This window comes from Colias philodice, chromosome 13 (assembly GCF_061535455.1).
Source record: "Colias philodice isolate Cphi_HAF_F1 chromosome 13, ilColPhil1 Martin Lab GWU primary, whole genome shotgun sequence".
Taxonomy (NCBI): Eukaryota; Metazoa; Arthropoda; class Insecta; order Lepidoptera; family Pieridae; genus Colias; species Colias philodice.
The window spans coordinates 6,731,924-6,753,341 of NC_143098.1; the positions used below are offsets into that span (position 1 = coordinate 6,731,924).

General features: G+C 32.7%; 2 protein-coding genes across 3 annotated transcripts; both read right to left on the reverse strand.

Moving 5' to 3' along the window:
* Positions 1-400: 400 nt before the first annotated feature.
* On the reverse strand, positions 401-9,053 carry LOC149483420 (protein FAM117B-like). 2 transcript variants are annotated; one of them, XM_089702450.1, is made up of 7 exons: positions 8,323-9,053; positions 7,902-8,029; positions 6,994-7,141; positions 6,562-6,701; positions 5,723-5,822; positions 4,795-4,898; positions 401-4,552 (listed from the first exon to the last, which is right to left on the reverse strand). In XM_089702450.1, the coding sequence occupies exons 1-7, from the start codon at positions 8,537-8,539 to the stop codon at positions 4,301-4,303; spliced, it is 1,089 nt and encodes a 362-aa protein (XP_089558576.1). In that variant the 5' UTR covers positions 8,540-9,053; the 3' UTR covers positions 401-4,300. The 2 variants fall into 2 exon arrangements, with proteins under 2 accessions (XP_089558576.1, XP_089558577.1); XM_089702451.1 differs by lacking the exon at positions 8,323-9,053 and adding an exon at positions 8,170-8,290.
* Positions 9,054-9,996: 943 nt separating this feature from the next.
* On the reverse strand, positions 9,997-20,979 carry Ube4A (Ubiquitination factor E4A). Its single transcript, XM_089702453.1, has 16 exons — positions 20,156-20,979; positions 19,858-19,989; positions 18,670-18,833; positions 18,302-18,481; positions 17,980-18,132; positions 17,405-17,573; positions 16,987-17,125; positions 15,593-15,781; positions 15,060-15,230; positions 14,637-14,760; positions 14,328-14,473; positions 13,650-13,799; positions 13,077-13,320; positions 12,522-12,684; positions 11,680-11,884; positions 9,997-11,203 (listed from the first exon to the last, which is right to left on the reverse strand). Exons 1-16 carry the CDS (start codon positions 20,781-20,783, stop codon positions 11,053-11,055), a joined length of 3,108 nt encoding a protein of 1,035 aa, XP_089558579.1. The 5' UTR covers positions 20,784-20,979; the 3' UTR covers positions 9,997-11,052.
* Positions 20,980-21,418: the final 439 nt, after the last annotated feature.

Here is a 21,418-nt window from a genome sequence, read left to right on the forward strand (position 1 = left end):
TGCTCGGACATTTGACTGCCATCTCACCTGATGGTAAGTGTTAATGCGGTCTTTCAGGTTAGCATGCCTGATCATTTTAATGTTTTTGTCATAATTTATTAAGTTTAGACAACTTGAGCACCTTGTAATTTCTGTTGAACATGAATCTCAAAAATTATCTTTGTCTCATAACAAATTAGACAAAGCGCAACTCCACATTTTACAAATATTAATGATCTTGGGACTTTAAAATAATTGAGTTAACACTTTTTTAAGGTCGGCTACACAATTGCTTGTCACTCTGCTAAAATATGTAAATGGAATTGGGCGACATTCATTATTTACCTACGAATCCTCAAAATAATGCTTTGTAGTAAACCGTAAATGTCATTGGGTTGGTTGGCAAAATAAAATACAAATGTTAAATCAGTCTGTATATTGGATATGTCTGCAATACAGCAAGATACAATACAATGAAAACAGGTAAAAGTGATAAAATATTGGAAACAAAAATAGTAATTAGAATTTCTTCTCTGAAACAAAACTATAATAAAACCATTCTTATTATTACTTAAAATCGATACTATTATTATTGATGTTAATCAATGCCTCTGAAAACAAGCCTTTTGTAAAGCACTGTAAGTAAAAAAATTCAATCGTTTTTTTTTCAATAAACCTCAACAATTTGATAACTAAAACTCAACAATCCGTCGATAATTTTCTTAATTACTAATTTTGAACGCCTAAACATTATTTAATAACAAAATGCTGAACAAAAGGCTTGCTTTATATATAAACTTATATCAATGGGCACTTTTGGTTTAGTTTAAACGTTAGTATTTTAATCTAATATAATAGTAATAAAAATTACAAACTTATCAATCACCTAAAAGCAAACTTTAAAATAATAATTAACCTTCTATAAAAGAACTATCAAATCTAAGATTCTAGCAAAGTTATTTTTATGGTACATCTCGCACAACTCCTACCCTGAACATACAAAAATATCTTTATGTACTTTTAAAAATGTTAATATTTCTACATAAACTTGCTGGAACAACAAAGATGTTTCGACAATTTTGTAATTGTGTAACACTTTTATGCAGAAATCTTTTACAGTGGTTCACATAAAATTAATAAATAAGTAAGGGACCATATTTATAGCACACATATTTATTAACAGCTAAATTTTTGGGTCACCTAAAACTTACTCAACCTTAAAGTAGGTAACGTCATTGGGAAAGATAAATCCTAAATTACAACCTGGACCTGTGACATTATCTAAGTATGGTAAGTATTATGTCAAAAAGCATAACATCGTTTTGGGTTCCTAATGTGGGGCATCTATGTATACGTCACGGAAGCGAACAGGAAGCGATTGCATGAATAAAGCTCACAATAATTACATTTAATGTACATTCGATGTAAATGCAACCTAAAGACAACGTGAGAAGGAAGAGAAAAATAAGAATCGACCATCATAAACATTAATCGTCGAGGTTACTCACTTACACTGATGGCTACATTACAGCTAGATATTGCACTTATGAGAAAAATCTACACAGAAATCCGGATTTTAAATACTGGCTCGGTTTTTTTCCACAATTTAATATTTTCCATTTTTGCTCAGCGCTCACTATAGTAAGTTACAACTAATGATTTTGAAATCATGCATGTTTATACCTTTTCAATGATACACATTATAATTACTTAATTCTTACCAACGACCATATTTTGTACATTACAAAACAGCGTTTACTATGCCTTGATTATTATTTGTCGTATCCTTTCAATCAAAGAGTCGAGTGACTGTCACTACACAAGGGCTGTCACAAGCCAGTAGCCAGTAATAGCGAGTATGTTACACACCTACAATGTCTAATCACTCCACAGCACCGTCGAAAGACTTCACAACTAATGGTTACTGTTCACTTTGTGCCGCGCTGTGCGCCGTCCGTCGGCGCCGGCTCGCTTCAGTACCGGAAGTTGCCAAGTACGCTCAATATTCACTTACATATCACATTCATTTGTTAAACAATAATTAATAGGTTATACATACATATGTTAATTAATATTATTATATACATACATATTATCAGCGACTTGAATTTTACGATCACAATGTTTACACTTTCAAATTCGGCACATATCATAAGTGTGGCTCTTAATAAAAATTTTGATTGAGCAATAATAGGATTAAAATTACTCTATATTCCAAAGGTGAGCCTTCCAAAATATATATTTGCCGTCGACCTTTACAAATCTTTAAAAAATAATAAAGCAGATCTAACTATGTTTTCAACATTCTACATTATCAGTCTCGATGATAAAAATGCTTTTGGCCAAAATGAGAGATCCAATTGGCGTGGTCCTTTCTTTCCTATCCGAATGATATAAAAGCAAATACCGTGTCTAAGCCAATATACTCAATACAGATTCTTGACAAACGTTTATCCTCGAGTTTTGTTTATGGTACCATTATATCTAATGTTTATTCAGTAGAAGCTAAATTTAAGGTCCTAATGCCATATTGTATAAAAATGGATCATATTATGAATGAAAAACTGATGCAATATAAAGCTTAGAGTGTCTGCAGTAGCAAAGGTATTTAAAATTTCGTTCTTAGGTACACAAGCGACATCGTAAACGATAAAAGAATATTTGAATGACATAACATCTGTTATTATTCTATATTTTACAACTACTCTATTACCAGTATTTTAACACATGCTTAAGTTATCATACAACTTTAACTTGTCAAGATACCTGTATCAAAGTATAAGTAAAGATTTAAAAAATCAGTCTATCTTAACCACTTTTCCTTGTCAAATCCAAGTTTTAAAGCTTTTTTCATATAGAAAACCATCTTACAGTCATCTCAACCTCCTAGCCTTCTCTGAAGTTTGGTCCTAGTTCATACAAAAAAAATATACAAAAAATAAAACTTGAAATGTATGATACTCTTCATAAAAAAATAATCGAAATAACTATTGAAAAAGGCTAAATTATGTACAATAAGAATTGAGATCAAATTGAATATCCAGTCATGCTGAATATATTTTGGAGAAACTTATATTTTATAAGATAATTTTATCAGTTTATATTTAACATATTATATTTATGTAATACAATCATTTAATGACCAAATAACATCATTGACCATTAAAAGCTGTTAAGCTCACTCAATGACCATTTCAATTGACAAAATTTTTAATATTATGTTAAAATTTCAATTTTAATTTGTTTGGTGAAAAATACTTGGTGGATTTATAACAAACGTTATTGTCACTTCTAATCAAAGAAATGCTGTTGCTACACATTTATAATACAGGGAAGTATGCAGTTTCTACATTGTCTTTGCACTATTTTTTGTAAATCTAAATGTTTTAAATGTGTTTATACTTTATAATATGTACATATTAGATGAATGATGATTAATAATAATGAAACAATGAGAGGGTTCATGTCTCACAGTATGAAAGTGCAACTCATCAATACGATTGAATTCTCATATTATAGTTTCTTGTTCATGGCAGATGTACCATTACAGAAACATGAAATATAAAGCAAATATGTTACACATTCAACATTAACATTTTTGTTTGTCATAAAACACACAGCAAATCTCCATCATATTAATGTGAATACTCCACCTACACATTATTACTATACATTTTATTCAGCATCAAGAATTCACTTTTACATAAAGAAAACAATAACTAAACATAACTGCCTTGGGGATCCTAACTGTTTTCAGAGATTGACAGTTGGTTGAAATAGCAAGGGAACTGACCTGAAGTATGATTGTACAATTATCACCAATCTTATCGACCAATTTGACTGTATGTCAAGGTCGTGCTTGTGGATTATACATTTGGGTTGCATACAATGTATGTGAGTGGGTACATATAAAATAATATGGTATAGAAGACTACTAAATATCCCGTAAATAATATGAAGTAAAAAGTTATAATTGACAGTAAATATCTACATAAAGAAACACCAGAGTTCAAATTTGTAAAAAAAAGTTATTAATATTTCACTTTGAATAATCTCAGCTATTATTTACATTGTACGTCATTCAAAATCATACAAAACCTTGAAAACACTGCTCATAACAAAAAATCTTCACTTCTAAATCCCATATTAAGTCCGAGTATATCATAGCTCAACAGAGGTAGCCTTCTATACCCACTATCACTGCACTGTACCAAACACAACACATTTATCGTCCGTATCGCCCCCCAAAGCATCCGAAGCCGCAGATAAGACTGGCGAACGTACAGAGTGCGCGGTAGCCCCACGCGCGGCGTGGCGCGAGTCATTGAGGTGGGTGTTGCGCGTGCGGCGTGTGCGCGAGCGGCGTGTGCACGAGCGGCGTGTGCGGCGAGGGCGACGTGAGCGGCACGAGCGGCGTGTGCTGCCCGTGCGGCGTGTGCGGCGGCGACGGCTGCGCGGGCTGCAGCGGCTGGAACGCGGAGCCGAGCGACGGCCGCAGCGTGAAGCCCGGCGCAGATGGCTTCATCACGGACAGCGCCTCGGTGTATGAGCCCTCGCCCGCTTTCAAGTTAACCTGGAACATGTGATTACATGTTTAGAACAAAAATTCGCTTTTATATTCATCTACTATTTGTTTTTTTGCGTAACAAATATTTAAGATGAAAAGTGTGAACTTAATTTTTACATTGTTAGTATACTGATATAAGTCATTTAAATATTTTATACATTTTATTTGGAACAACAGAAAATTGAACTGAAAATTAATAAAGGTTATCATGTAAATTTTACATATAAGAATGAGTAAACAATATTAACCTTTTCACAACCATCTGGAGGTTCGCGCGCTAAGAATCTATTGATCTGGGGTGATGTGCCAAGCTTAGAACCATCAAGATCAGGAGAGGAACAAACACTCCCACCTGTAAATTAGATTGCATTAAACATGGTCTTTAAACGATGAGTGTATAGTCTAACTATAGCCTAAATTCTAATTATTATAATATTATGGTCTATATCTAAAACTTAAAATAATGCCTACATAAATTCTCAGTGCTAAAAATAAGCTTGCAATGTAACAAATAAAAAAAAAATATTATAAATTAGGTATCTAATAACATGCTCCAAGTCAATGTATGTGGTGCATTCATGTTTAGGAATAGCATTCCTAATCTCGATGCTACGTTTTTATTCGACACACTATGCGACAAAAGCACTATCTTTGTTAAAATAAGCGTTAATATATTATTTTGAATGGTCAGTTGTTCAAAATAATAAATATAAATGCAATGGTATTAAAATCTGGTGAAGTATTATAAAAACGTAGTTTGATTAATTGCAAATGTGTAAATAATAGTAGTAAGATAGTGAGATATTGTCACAAAATGGTTCCAGATTGAAACAAAGTTAAACCTGCTGCTAGAAGCTCGGCAGAGCCGGCGCTCGACAGTGACCCTCGGGACGGTGGATCTACATGGATGTAGATTTTTATAATTACCCATTTTCTGATACACTTTTATCATACATAAGTACTATTTTTTTATACACATAATTATAACTTATAATTGTATTATCTATGTTGTATATTAACTAATTCTAATTTATATTTAATCTATGCTATTTCTGTATGTCTAACTCATAAATTGATAAATTATTAATATATTATAACAATTTCAGTGCAATCATACACTCCTTATTGACAAAACTATAAAATTATCTAACGATATACCAAGGCAGTGCATTTTACCTGAAGAATGTGCGGTATGACAAAGATCGTGCGGAGTTTGTGTGTTTACAGACCGCCGCAAGAGTTCGGCGAGTGGGGCTCGGTGACCTTCAGGGGTTACCTGAAAGTTATGCCAATATTTGAATATGTATAGAGATTATCAATAAATTTATACTTTGTATTGTTACCTCTTGATGGAACTGCATGCAAGATTTTTAAAGAAACACAATTCACTAGTTTCACTTTTATGTCGATTTTCATTACAAAAAACTATGACCGTTTTTGATACATCATCATCAGGCATACCTGATGATGATGATGTATCAAAAACTGGTACAACATATTGTACCAGTGATCAATAAAATACCTCAATAGAAACTTCTATATGACATAGATTATATTATAGTTATTAGTAACTAGTTACCATTAGTTGCTACTCCACAACTATTCTCGTTTTAATTTTATTGAAAACCAGTTATTAAAATATTTTTTTGTATACAAAAACATATATTACATCGCGTCGGCTTATACAAATAATAATTTCTATGGCTTAAAAAAACATCTTTTATAATCATTCCTACTACTTTTAACTACTTTATTGTTGATTCAAGTTACATTATTTATGTAAAATACTACATGAAGCAGCAATTTATACTTGAGCAATTGTGAATCACGAGACAAAACAATATGCCCCTCAATACACAAATGAGCTTAATCTTGATGTATATGTATTGGACACATAATTTTTTTTATTTCTTGGCTATAGTACTCCTTTCTTGTCATTACTATGTTAAATACAGTACATTTTACAACTACCGAATAGGTTAAAATAACAATATTTGTATTAAATATTGCCTTACCTTATCTCTAAGCCGATCAAGATGTGGAGTCTGGGTACCACTAGCGGGACATAGTACAAGTCTCTCTATTTCCTGATTTAGTCCTTCCACTGAAGACCGCGTTGCCCTCAAAGGAACACCACCGCCGCCGAATCGTGACCCTAAAATATATAAAGTAATGAAATATAAAAAAATAGTGAAGTTGTCTCTAGTCTATACTCAGACATTTCTAAAGTATATCTATTATCTGCACCATAAAGCATCAAAAACAGAGATATATCAATGTAATACCATTTCTACACTAACATTATAAAGAGGAAATGTTTGTAATTATGTATGTTGTGAATAAAATAATTTTACCATACTGATTGAAGCCAGAAAATTGTTTGTTGTTGATAATGAGTAAAAAATTAAATAACACAATATAGTTATGCATATGTAAAGTACACTTACAAAGCCCAGGGCTCATAGAATGGGACGAGTAATCTCCAGATCCAGAAGGTTTGTGAGGCCTTTGTAAACGACTTCTGAGAAAACGGTCAAGCTTGTCATCTTCGGAACCTCTTGATGATCGACCAGATATACCACCGCCATCGTCAGTCTGTAATTATTATTAATAGTAAAAAAATGATCTTATTGTATTAAAGAAAAATTAATTTCTGAACATAATAGTATGCTTAATAAAATGTATCTTTAGTAGTTCTATAATATGAGCATGGAAGAGCATGTTATTACATAGGTCCTTATTAGTTATCATTTTGTAGATATTAATTAAGGATTTATCTAATACTATTTTTGAAGTCATACTTCTTTAGGTGTGTTGAGAGTAAAAGTTCAAGGTTGCATCATGTGTCTTTGAATCTTGCCAACGGAGTTTCATATCTGACATGTGTGCTCAGTACACACACTCTTTTTATTAATATTTTGTTCATAACAAATATAAGTTCAGGCACAAATAGATAAAACAGTTATTGTGCACCTTGAAGTAGAAGAATTTCGAGCAAGTATAGATATTTAGATAAAAACATTGTTTTATTTTTAGCAAGCTGCTAGCAGTAATATAATAAGTACCTACCCAATACCTTTGCAAAAATAATAATTGAAACAATTATTCTAACAACAAGATACATTCTCGTTACAGACATTAACCCATTGACCACCGAGCGGCCCGATCGGGCCGCGACACAATAGATTTTCTATTGTGTCTGTGATTCCGGGACTGAGGGATTAATATATGAGATTGTAATAAGGTATGTTTTCACAAAAAGAGTAGAAACAATAAATAATCATAAATATGAATTGATATTAGTATAGACTATACACCATTCATTCTAATGAAATTTTAATATAATAATGCTTACTTGAGTGGATTTATCAACTTGGAGTTGTCCAGCATGGAGGTAATAGTCTCTTGACCATTGTCCTTTTTGATACAATGTATCTAATGAAGCTGTGCGTCTGATAACACTGGACCCAAATCTGCCTTTACCTAAAAATAAATAACAATTAGAACTATGAAAGGATTTCTTTATATAAACATAACTATTTATACATGTGGCTATTGTAATGATTTCTTGCAAAGCACATTTAATTAAAGTCATTTTAATAATATAGATGTATTAAAATAACCAGTATATAGATCCATAACAATTCGAACTTTTAAGTCAAATGCTTATATATAAGGTTACTGATGTGGCAGTTTAACATAAGGCAATATTAAGAATACGAACGAGAACCCGCAGGTAATGTCATTAGGTTCCGAGGGTAGAAAATAAAACGTACCTTTGTAGTTGACAGCACCCGGGCTTCTTTGGCCGGAAAGAGCGTGATCGGGGGAAATCCGCCGCCAAATATTTGTGGGTGACAGAGTGGGGCTATTGCCAGCATTCTTTTTAAATCCGCCACCTTGCTTCATAATCGAAGACACCGGCAAGGTTGCTCTCATGGGACCCTGCTTGCCCACAGGGCAGTCAGTTTGCTTTCTTACTCGACCCGACATTTTCACTTCCGATTCACTGGATTTTTAATCTACTTTCGAAGTTTGAATATCATCTAAATGCAACTAGCACTTCAATGTCAAACAAAATAATAGAAACCGCCGACGCCGCACGGCTTCTTTGTAAAGAGAACTTGTTAGGCCGTGTAAACGACTGTGTTATGTGCTATTATAAATGTTTATTTTCGTATGTATATAAACGAAGAAGTTCTTAAAAATATAAAGAAACAAAAAGTGGCCGTAATTAATCTTCATCTAGCACTTATTATGTGAAACAGAAATTAAATCAAACAAGTCACATTTTTTTTCTGCACTACAATGGATGAATGAATAAAATTGACAGATGACAAGGGACGTCGCGCCATTCTTTAACTTCACGGATCCGATGATTGTAAGATAGAATATTTTATACTGCAATTTGGAAATTAAAATATAATAAGATAACGGGAATAAGTTAGAAAAGGAAACAATTTAAAACTGCTCGTTGGCATTGCAATTAACAGCTGATTACTCCGCCATGACAGGTTGTCTGTGGATAAGATGAACACAAAATTGCCATCCTAATTTGGAGATCTATTTAGCGTACCCTCACTTTCATCTTTAAATATTTTTTTTATTATTTTATAAAATTTATATAGATATTTATTTAGACATCTTTTTAAAGGATAATATATAATATTTAAACATTAATGTTTTGTACTTTTCATTGTCTTTGGCTTATTAACATTTATAACCCGATTATGTCCATGTCCATGAACTTTGCATTGTTTCTTTGTGATTTTCCAAATAATTTGAATGTTTTATTTTATACTAGAATTCCGCCCGCGTTTTCAAAGGAAAACCCGCATAGTTCCCGTTCCCGTGGGATTTCCGGGATAAAACCTATCCTATATGTGTGCTAAATTTCATTGTAATCGGTTCAGTAGTTTTTACGTGAAAGAGTAACAAACATCCATACAAACTTTCGCCTTTTTAATAGTATTAAGATATTTTATGCTTCTACCGAAATACATATACATACCTCTACATCCTCAACAATATAAATTATTAGTCCACTCATAAGTTTCCGTGTAGAAAAAGATATATATCCTCCTATAGTGGTCCTATATTATAACATGTTCTACTTTTTTAGGTTTTCATTATAACGTTATTAATGATATATCATTTTTACTAGATGGTAAAATAATTTAAGCAAAGACTGGGGTTAAAGTATATAAAATTGTCTGACATGCAATTTAAATCATCTTTAGAAAAAATATGCGAATGTTTATAAAGATACCGGCGAAAATGTATTTGTGCGAGCTTATTTTCGAAAGTGCTACAATTTTTACTGGCAGCTGGTCATATTATATGGAATAACATTGCCTACTTTTTTGAAAAAAGGAAGGGATTAAAAAAGGGTTGCCAGTTTAAATCGCGGAAAATATATTTTAAAATGTAGGTTTGATTAATAGGCCATATCAAAGAGACGTCTTTAATAATCACGTATTACAAATTACAATAAAGTAAGGAATATTTATTACATTCTTCTTCATTCAAATACCATACAAATAAGACAAAAGGGACAACAGACAGTGGATTGTGATACACATACACACAACAATATTGGTACTTGGTTTAGTATTACATGTATAATATATTATGTAGTAACGGGCAAGTATCTGCACACATAAGAACTTAATCTATCTCAGAAAAGTTATGGGATAAAAGCATTTTCCCATATTTTATCAACCACAACATTAAAGAAGACATAGGTACCAGACTCAAGAGAGTGCAAGTTCAGGTTCAATTATTATTTACCCATAGTATAAGAAGTAATTACATATTATTGTACTTGTTTTACTTATCGATTTCCTTCTTTATATTGTGATTTTTTAAGTCTTCATATGATATAGATCCTAAGATTCTTGAGTTCTATGCTTCATATGCTGGTCAAAATAATTGTTATTAATTATCCGTAACTAATACTAACATTTAGATAAAGTCAGAAATCGCGCGAACTTAATGAAGCAAAAAGGCAAATCATATCTTAATTGACTTAACTTCTTCAAAAAAATAGTTACGTGTCCTACCCATGTCTGTATACAGTCGTATATATTAATAATAACTAATAACGTGGTAAATTAAATGGAAAAACCAGCATAAAATATTATCACATTGGATTTATATAGCAATCTAAATCTATATAAATAAATAAACCAAAAAAATAGTAAATACTTCTCTTGGACCAAAAATAGTTTATACTATTTATTAATTCTCAAAATAAAACAACCAAAGAGATTAATTTTGCAATTAAACTCGACTAAAAAATAAACTCATATCTTAGAGATATAAAAACAAACCCAAAAATCTGCAACCATAAACAAATATCTAGAATGTTCCACCTTACCGTAGCACACACATCAAGAAAAGTTTTATACAAAAAGTCTAATGTTTATGGTATACTTATTTGTTACATTAAAAAATGTAAGAAACTAGCTAGCCTAGTTTAACAGTTAAAATGGTTTAAAAAACGCTTAGGTGTTACTGTCAGGGTTTTGAGCAATTTTCTGTTTCTGTTCGGCAATCCAGGCGTGTACTCGCTCTTTTAGTTCAGTGTTCGATTTCACCTGGTCCATGGACAGCGGAGAACGGTTGAATGGATCGGATTGATCGCTGAGAAGATGCCTAAACATGAAAATATAAATAAATTAACATTTATTTAAAAAAAAAACACAATTGAATATAAAATTGTCTTAGATAGTATTGATTAATGAAAATTATTGAGTGTGGAAGATTGATACAAAGACACACAACACCATCAATCTCAGAAGTATTCTAAAACGAAAATTAAGGAAAATTACGGACAATCAATTTACAAACAATCTATTTCTCTCGTTGTACTCTTATATGTCATCAAAGCATCTCACACTCTCTTAATATATATAAATCTTCTTAATATATATAAATCTCGTGTTACAATGTTTGTCCTCAATGGACTCCTAAACCACTTAACCGATTATAATAAAATTCGCACACCATGTGCAGTTCAATCCAACTTGAGAGATAGGATAGTTTAAACATGTAGGTACCACGGGCGAAGCCGGGGCGGACCTCTAGTTTACAATAAAACAAAACATATGTATTTATAATTTAACACATACCTTGCAATGGTAGTCCTATCTACCGTGGTCCTAGAGCTCGGCAGTACAACGGGGTCCAACATGAGCGTGCTCATTATAGGATCGAGGAATTCCTCAGGTGCATTGGCGAGTATCTCCTCGTCGCGTTGTCGCTGCACGGCGATAGTGCTCACGCGGGTCGCCACTTCTTGCAGTGATGTTATTAGACCACCGCCTCCGATTCGTACTGTGAATATGGTTTTGTTACAGGCGTGTTCAAATATTTGTATTTGGTTGCTATCTTTTGTTGGTTTAATAACTCAGGCCCCGGAACCAGAACCACAGACACAATAGAAAATCTATTGTGTCTGGGACCGATCGGGCCGCTTGGGGCTCAATGGGTTAAATATTGTAAGATAATGCTGCTACAGTTAATTGTAGGACCGGTGAAAAATGTTTGCGTTTCATTTTAATAGCAATAGAGTAGTAACTTAATTTTTATTCAGATTTATTTTATATGCTAAAACTTGTTATAAATTTTTATGTCAGATACTGCAAGAAGACGTGTAAGTGTATCTTATTATATATAGTATTATATATGTATTCAATAAATTTTAGTATAAGTATTAAGTACACATAACTAGATAAACTACAAACATGTAACCATATAAAATCCTATTCCTAATTGTTAAATAAATTTTTACGTGCTAAATCTGAAGTTGACCTATTTAATGTTAATATTGTATCGTTTGTCTCTAATTGTACCTTATTTTTAAGTCAGACTTTGTAATAATTGTTATCTTTGTGCGTTTTGGTATGTTTTGTACTGTAAGTCAAAGATGTATAAATAAATAAATAAATAAATTCCCAAACAAAACACATACCCAAAACAGCTTCAGCCAGCGTGAACAGTTGGGGTGAGTAAGACCTTCCATCATCAGACACGGCGGCACAGAACCGCTCATTGTTGCCGAGCTCTACGTACATACGGCAGATATCCAGTACTGTGCTCGCTGGATCGAACTCAAACTCTTTCATGTCTTTTACCTGTAAGTAAAAATGTATTTAAATCAAATTTATAAGTAATATGAAAGAAGAAGAAATAAACTATGCTAGATATAAGATATGATAAAATTAAGCTATCAGATAAAAAAAACCTACGAGGATAAAAGATAATAGAACCCAGTATTTTCTAAGTCTGTTAGCATACATAACGAGCCAGTAGCTAGTATTTTTTTAAATTCAGTTTTGCTCTTGTGATAATCAGTAAAAACTAACGTGAGATCGGTCCCACAATAGGTGAGAGGGATTTCACTTCATAAAACCTACCTTAAAGTTCTTCATATTCGGTCGACGATGATTAGTGTAGCAGTTGTGAAATCTGCCTCATAACTCATACGTTTGGGGAGGGGTCAGTAAAAAATAGGAGATATAATTACCTTGAAGTTCTTCTTATTGGGTCCAACCAAGTGCAGCAAGAAGTAATTCAGCATGGACGCGATCCGCTCCACGAGTGTGGGGTGACAGAACAGGTGCGGCGCGTGCGCAGTGAGGCGGACGAGAGTGCGGATAGTGTCCCGCCCGAGGATGTTGTCGAACCGCGCGAGCATACCGGTGTGCGAGAGGTTAGCTAGGTTCTGTTCGCGTTCTTGAGCTGGTAAGTTCGTCCAGGCGCCGGATTCTCTGCAATTTGGGCATATATTGTTATTTGGTAAATTGATGCATCATCAATATGTAAATGTACTTATTATTAGGATGTATTTATTAATTAGGTAATAGCAATACGCATTGGCCATCGTAAATCTATCTCCTATATGTAAATAAGTCGGGTTTTCCTTCCTGACGCTATAACTCCAGAACGCACCAACCGATTTCCACGGTTTTGCATTCATTGGAAAGGTCTCAGGCTCCGTGAGGTTTATAGCAAAGAAAAAGCTGGTGGCGAAACGGAGTTCGCCCGGTTTGCTAGTTTAATATAAAATGTAGTTATATTTTATTCCAATGATACATACTGCGCAGTTTGTAGTGTCCGTATTTGCGCCATATTTCCCAAAGCTTCATCAAGCAAGAAGATGGCGTCATTCATCAACAAATTCACAAAACGTAGGAATATTGGTGGATGTACTGCTTCCATGTTTGCTTGAGCTTCGTTTGCTAAATGACTGCAAAATAATTTAATAATGTAAATAATTTTTATAGAAATGATCCCAAATTATTTAAATATTAGTATGATGATTAATTGATTTGAAATTAAATCACTGACATAGTCGTTTAGGTGTGTTAGGTGTCCTAAAATGAAATACTCGCTTACGAAGCATACATATTTATTGCGCACGGCGTAAACGTCCGGCGATGTCAATTGTGAGTTTCACACTGTGTTACACATTACATTTATTATTACATTATGTGTTTTGTAAGTCAGCAAAACCCCTACAGTCGGTTTCTGTATTAAGAATGGATTTGATTACAGTTTGAGAAAGCTTATGACGTCACACATAACAAAATATTTAACCCACATTTATGTATGGTTTGAAACATTCTTAAAGTCAAATAGTCAATTAAGAAACCTGCCAACTCTCTCATCTTTCTTAAAAAATTTCTTTCTCAATCCTAAAATTTACATAAACAAATTTAAAGACTAAAACACAACACATTTATAAGAAAAAAGGTTTCAACAACATTTAACTTACGTAAAAGCATCTCTATGTTCCTGCATTCCCCACAGGAACTCCATAACAAGGTACATGGGTCTGCGATAGTTGAACTTCTGTTCAAACTGTACACTCTGGCCGGTCATTTCGATACCGACGAACACATCCAAAAGACATGGCACCAACTAAAAGAGAATTTGAAAATTAATATAAGTAAATAAATTATTTAAAAATAAGTCAATAATTAAATTTGTAATACGATTAAATAGATTTCATAAATGAAAAAAATTTAAAGTACACAGGTACATTATATAATCAGCAGGTTATTTAAAATTATTATATTTATACCTGTAATCGATGGGGGTGCTCCTTAAACAGTTGCTCTCTGTAGAAAGAAGCCATGTTGCTCAGAGGCTGTTGCTCATCCGGATGATTTGGCAACATGGCCTCCAAACATTCGGCTAAACGCGCCCTGATAATTCAAGAAAATTAAGCATATTAAATATACCTATTCGTTATTTTTGGCGAAGATTTTAAAGAGGCATATAGGCGTAAGAATATTATTATTACTTTTAGAGCTAGGTATGTTGTCTTTATTGAAGTCAAGATAAGATAAGCAATTTGATACATCTATATTAAATCTTGATTTATAAATCATTTATTATGAAATTCAAACACAATGCAGTACCAGCAGATTTATGGTAACAAGACTATATTATAACACTCTGAAAAAGTACACTTTCTAAGCAAAGTAATATTATAATCTATAACCTTAAATGCGGGTTATAAGTCCTTGAAGAGTCTCCCATAAACGCAAGCACTAATGTCAGAGCTGGTTGCAGTAAACCAGCCAAGTCCGCCTCTTCAGTGATGGCGCCCACCGTACGCCGAGCCATTGTTATTAGAACAACTATGTTCTCTAAAACGAACTCTGGAATGCATCTGGAAAATATTTACCATTTTAAACTTTCAAGTGTATTACTGATATATAATTTTTATACGTATTTATTATAAATTTAGTTATTTTTTTAAATAAGTATATTTTATTATTGGCAAAAAGGATTTAGCAGAAATGATTGTAATACAAGTCTAGAACCAAAATTGCAATAATAATTTATTATAGATGTAGGATTTAGAGTATTTATTCCTATCAAACAATATATTGTTTATTATTCTAGTGCTTAACTTCACCAAATTTCAAATATCACGCGTGTAAAAGTTTAATCACAATTCCAAAACAACACATTTCACATGACAAAATAAATTTCAAATAAAAGGTATATTCGGTTTATTAATAACATTACCTTAAAGTATCAGGCGGTGGTGTATTTATAGGCATGTTAACGGGCATCAAATTCATTGGAGCATAGCAAGTCCTTTCAGTATTGTCTCGTATCGCGACTTGCACCAGCCAAGTGCACGTGGTTGCTTGTAGACGGTGCAAATTTGTCAACATGTCATTTTCGAGAAGAGCACAGCGGAAACTTACGAATCTGCAAAAAAAGAGAACTTTTAAGTACACTTTTTCAATGTAAAAACAAACCAGCTAACAGTATTGAAAGTTTAGATATTATATTTAATGAATCAACTACTTTGTAGGTTAGTTAGTAATTTAGTATACACTTGGAATTTACGTAGCTACCTGTACATTTCAATAATAATAATAATTTCCAATGCGTTTTTTATCACTCACATTATTATTATCCATGGGGTAAGAAATAAGTAGTTTAAAATCAAATTCTATAAGTGACATATCACACTAGCGGATTGCGAGCGGTTTCAAAGCGGAGCGGGTGCGCAACGAATACGTTGCGGTTGCGCAGCGAATTCGTTGCGGACGCGTGGCAGATGCGCAACGTTTACGTCGCAGTCATGTACACTCATTAACAAAATGGAATCCGTGCTGGTTGTTACTTATAACTTGTGATAGTATAATAATTATGAGATCATTATTTTTTACGAGTTTCATAACATGTTAATGTTTAGGGTATTGTTTTATCTATTAAATCTTGGTCGAAATGCAATCAGATAACTTAATTGCTCATTAAGAAAGTTCATTAGTGAAATAAATGTTAAAGCTCCTTAACTAAAACAGGGCTATCTTATTATTAGATAAATAGCAGTGAATAGAAAATTTTATCAAGCAACCAGCAACTCACTATCACTTTGCTCATAATTAGGTTCACAAAATCTCTTTATAACATACGTTGCTATGGGAGAGATTATACTGGTCAGTCGTTACATACTTTTGGAATGTATGGTACATTCTAAAAGTCCTAGTAATTCAATTTTATAGCACCTTTTTTTAACAACTCCAGTTGTTATTACATCTTTAGTTAACTGTTAAGTAAGTGCATTTCCACAGTACGGTTAAAAAATTGAGTGCTACAGAAACGATGGAAATATTGAATGGAAGTTAGGCAAGGCGGAAGGGCTGGCTTTTGTGCGAGAGTATACAAAATGACGCGTCCGCAACGAATTCGCTGCGCAACCGCGGCGTGTTCGTTGCGCGCCCGCAACGTATTCGTTGCGCACCCGCTCCGCTTTGAAACCGCTCGCAATCCGCTAGTGTGATATGTCACTTAATAGTTTAAATATATAATACAATCCACAGAATGGCTCTTATAATACAAACAATATTCATATACACAAATCCAAGCTACAAATAATAAATTATATTAAAAAATTGCATAATAACTTCGTCATAAGATGTTGTGCTCGCTGTCGCAACGGATCAACCAGATGATGTGAGCTGGCTGCTACATCCGACAATGCTCGTTGCGCTCTACCCAGGTCTTGACCGACACGATACAATTTTTCGGCGCAAACACGAACACCTGTATGAAAGAAAAGTTGTTTTTAATTTATTATTAATGTAAGAAAAGTGTTTCTTAGCAAAATTTTAATCTATTAAATAAAATTGAATTTAATACTATATTATATATGCAACAAAATATTAAATACATAAGTACTAGGTGTTTACAGTACTAGCTGATAGCTATTTTAACTATGTAATACAGTTATATATAATATTAGTGTTATAGTTTTCATATTTTTCATATCCATTCAAACCTGTATATCTTATAAAATTCAACCCAACATTATCAATAACTTACCCAAGTCAATACATTTCTGCGTCATAAAGAAGCACTCAGTGACAAAATTATAAGTGTCAGCTGTTGGCCGTTTAACAGTTTGTCCATCTGCACCCTCACGAGCTGGTAGCAGACATGTCTCAGTGTGGAGACAATCTAAATGAATTGCTTTAGCTGCACACTCTTCCGTCTGAAATATAAGATTTTTATAAAATACTAGCTTCCGCCCACGACTTTGTACGTGCATCCCCGTTTTTCCCCGATCCCGCAAGAATTTCGGAAAATCCTTTATTAGCGGATGCCTAAGTCCTAACATCTACCTGCATGCCAAATTTCAGCCCAATACGTCCAGTGGTTTGGGCTGTGCGTTGATAGATCACTATAATTTTGAGTTTTATATATATATATAGATAGATATTAATGTTAATGTCAAATTAATAAAACTTACTAACAATACAAAACTATTCTTACTTCACTAAGCAAAATTTCCAAGATATTAAAGAAGGAAAAAGAAAATATTTAAATTTTCTAGTACTCTCAGATATAAATGAGTAATGTGAGCTTAAATAAATATTTCAAAGTATTTAGTAAGTTACCGGCACTGCTGCATATGTTGGATCAATCTTCAATGATTTTGGATCATTTGCCGATGTACAAAACGGTTGACAAAGTTGTAATAGCACTGCACCCAAATTCAACATGAATCCATCAGACACACATTGTAGTGAAGCTGCACTTATATCACCAGCCTGAGAAAGATTACAATATTTTAAATACACAATAATATAATACATAAATGTATGAGTTTTCCTAAATATTGATTATTACTAAAATATTTTCTATTCTGAAAGAACAAAAAACATGCTTTGCTTTGGAGGTAGGACATAATACATTAAAATTTTGGTTATACTACTATACCTGAACATTCCACAGCTTTCCTCTAGCAACATTAGCCTTTAAGCATTTGCCAATCCAAGTCAGTAGACGATTTTTAATCTGTGGCCCTCCTTTCAGTAGAGTGAGAAATATCTTGTGCATATTATTTATAAGATGCGATGATGCATTCCAAATTGATGATTCAACCATTGATATAGAGGACTGTAAACAAAGAAATTACTTTACTCATCCAATTTGGCAGACATTTTCTATATTTGTGAATTCGAAAGTTTGATATGGGCTGATGTTTTCCTTTTGAAGAAGCTCTTTATAATAGGTTTTGTCCACCTTTGAGGAAATGTGTATTAAGTTATATAAACTGGTATTATCATATATTAATCCTGACTTACTTGGTCTGTTGGGTTGTCAAAGTACTCATGGAGTGATGTTGCAGTTCTCGGTAAGACTGACAGCGAAAGTAGAGCCCCAAGCACAGAATCTTGATAATGTCTTCCTATCATTTCATTTTTAGGTTCACAAGCTTCCATCAAGATTGGGGCCAAATATGGACTACCTGTTAATTAATTATTATGGTTAAGTAAGTAGTTTAAAATTAGAATTATACAATAATAATATATGATTGATATTTTAAAACTATATCAACTTTACTATACTAATTGCCTGGCAGAGATCACTGCTAAGTGATAAGAGCGTATACGCACTATGCGGGTAGCCGCATTGCGGGTAGCCGTCCGGCTGACCGCAAGCACAATTATGTACGTAATATTCATTTCTATGCGCACTGTGCGGTCTGCGGTAGCCGCATCGCAGTGCGCATAGAAATGAATATTACGTACATAATTGTGCTTGCGGTCAGCCGGACGGCTACCCGCAATGCGGCTACCCGCATAGTGCGTATACGCTCTAAGGCCGCCAATTGTAATACGTCCTTCTAGTATCATATATCTTCTTTTTATTGTTATTTTTTTGTTATATAATGGTTGTATTACAATAAAGTGTAATAAATAAATAAATAAATAAATAATTTCAGTCAATGAAAAAATGCAATAAAACAAAAATCTATTTAATCTTTTCATTTAACTATAAATAATATAAGCATTATACACAAATGAATATCTAAATCGAAACAGAAATAAATCTATACTAATATTATAAAGAGTTTGTTTGTTTGAACGCGCTAATCTCAGGAACTATTGGTCCGATTTGAAAATTATTTCGGTGTTAGATAGCCCATTTATCAAGAAAGGCTTTAGGCTATATATTATCACGCCTCCACGCTCCTATAAGACCAAGAGGAGTGGAGCACTGCAGGTAAAACCGCGGAGCAAGGCTAGTAATTAATACTTCCTTTACTAATAATAAACCTATACAAATAAGCTTTTTGCCTGTGGAAATGAGACATATCATTGCAGTTAAATGTAGCCTATATTATAACTTTATAGCCTGCTAACTAATTCTAGACACAAAAATCATAAAAAACTAAATCGCTCCTTTGCAATGTCTTTGTTTGACAAAATACTTTCGCATTTATTATGTTAGTAATATTTTGTATGTCGGTATAATATAATTATACTTACTGGCAAATATGTGAATAGATGGCAAAATGTAGATGGATAAATTTATTAAATTAGACTTGTTTACATCGGTGTGAATTTTCTTTAAAACAGGTATCATGGTGTCTCTTAGCTGATTTTGTGAATCAGCATCCGCTGAAAATTCATAGTAAATTTGTTTTTATAAAATTATAACATTATGCATTCAAAAGAGCATGATATTGAATTTAAAAAATCTAAATTGTTGCAATAATGTATTGAAATATTTAAGATACAACTATGCCACCAAGGTACAAATATATATAGTTATTTCATTAATTACCTTCTGCCATGAAAGCCTTCACTAAATCTATAAAAAAGGTGTGGCTTTGAGGATCAACATGTTGTAGAAGTTCAATAAGTTGACTAGCAAAATCTTGATCTTCAAATAAAGCTGGCTGTTTCAGTGCAGTCACTGCATTTCTGAATATAAGTTCCCTCATTTTCTTTATACCATTTCTAACTGTAATGTCATTTACATAGTCATATGTTTGAAGATTTTGCATGGAACTAAACAGATAAGGAAATACTTGTTTTTGTACAACATGTTCCTTGAAAGCTTTGCATGTTTTGGGTATAACATTCTCACATACATCTTGCAGTAACAATCGTTCAAAAAGAGCTTGCTCTAAAGCTTCCAAATCAATTCGAATTCTTGGGTTCATAGCTTGTGCCAATTCTTCCAAATAAACAAGTTGTTTGTCGGATTTTTCATCCACAGCATTCGCGTTAATTGTAAAATGAAAAACATTTTCCACTATGTTGTTGATGGTTTGAATTTTTTCGTCTTCTTTAGCTTCTTTCGCCGCTATTTGTACAGGAACGGAACCAGACGTATATTCAACATCATTGCTGCTTTTACCTTCATGAGTTCCTATTAAACCAGCAAATGGGTTGTTTGGTTCAGACATAATTGTTTTTAACACAACAACAACAAACTATGAATTGGTACACTATTCACATGATCTTGCTAATTGCTGTAGGACTTATGAAGCGATTTTTGTTAAAATGATGTTAAACACATAATTAAATTTATGTTAATTTATAACGATTAATAAACCAACAATAAGAGTGTATGAAAACTGCTGACTTGCTGCTGACTGTAATTTCGTTATCAAAATTGATAAAACATAATTGACAGTGACAATCAGTATTGAGTTGATTTATTGATGGGTGGTCAGCAAAATTACTTTTTCAATTTTTTTTTCTATATATACTTAAATATCTTAAATATAAAATGTTTACAAAAATTATTTGAAAAGTAAATATTTTCTATTAACGAATAAATTACAGTATCTTTCAAATAACACGTATAAATATTATAATTTGAAAGATATTATGAAGATTCAACATAGAATTATTCTCTAATAAATTACATTTTTTTTAATGTAAAAAATGGTTCGATATTGTGAATAATTAATTAAAAATATATAAATTATAAACATAGGTTATTTTTTTAATTATTGTCTTTGTCATGGTTTATAGTCAATGTGCATGAGTCAAGAATGTAATTTATAAAATAATTAATGTTAGATATTCCTTAACT

Excerpts from the sequence above, each read along its gene's own strand:
- LOC149483420 (XM_089702450.1), bottom strand. The coding sequence starts at position 8,539 with ATGTCGGGTCGAGTAAGAAAGCAAACTGACTGCCCTGTGGGCAAGCAG. Across the intron at positions 8,030-8,322 it reads GGGTGCTGTCAACTACAAAG|GTAAAGGCAGATTTGGGTCC; the intron begins GTACGTTTTATT and ends ATTTATTTTTAG. Across the intron at positions 5,823-6,561 it reads TTGATCGGCTTAGAGATAAG|GTAACCCCTGAAGGTCACCG; the intron begins GTAAGGCAATAT and ends CATAACTTTCAG.
- Ube4A (XM_089702453.1), bottom strand. The coding sequence starts at position 20,783 with ATGTCTGAACCAAACAACCCATTTGCTGGTTTAATAGGAACTCATGAA. Across the intron at positions 18,834-19,857 it reads ATCTATTCACATATTTGCCA|GTAGTCCATATTTGGCCCCA; the intron begins GTAAGTATAATT and ends ATTAATTAACAG. Across the intron at positions 15,782-16,986 it reads GCACAACATCTTATGACGAA|ATTCGTAAGTTTCCGCTGTG; the intron begins GTTATTATGCAA and ends CTTTTTTTGCAG.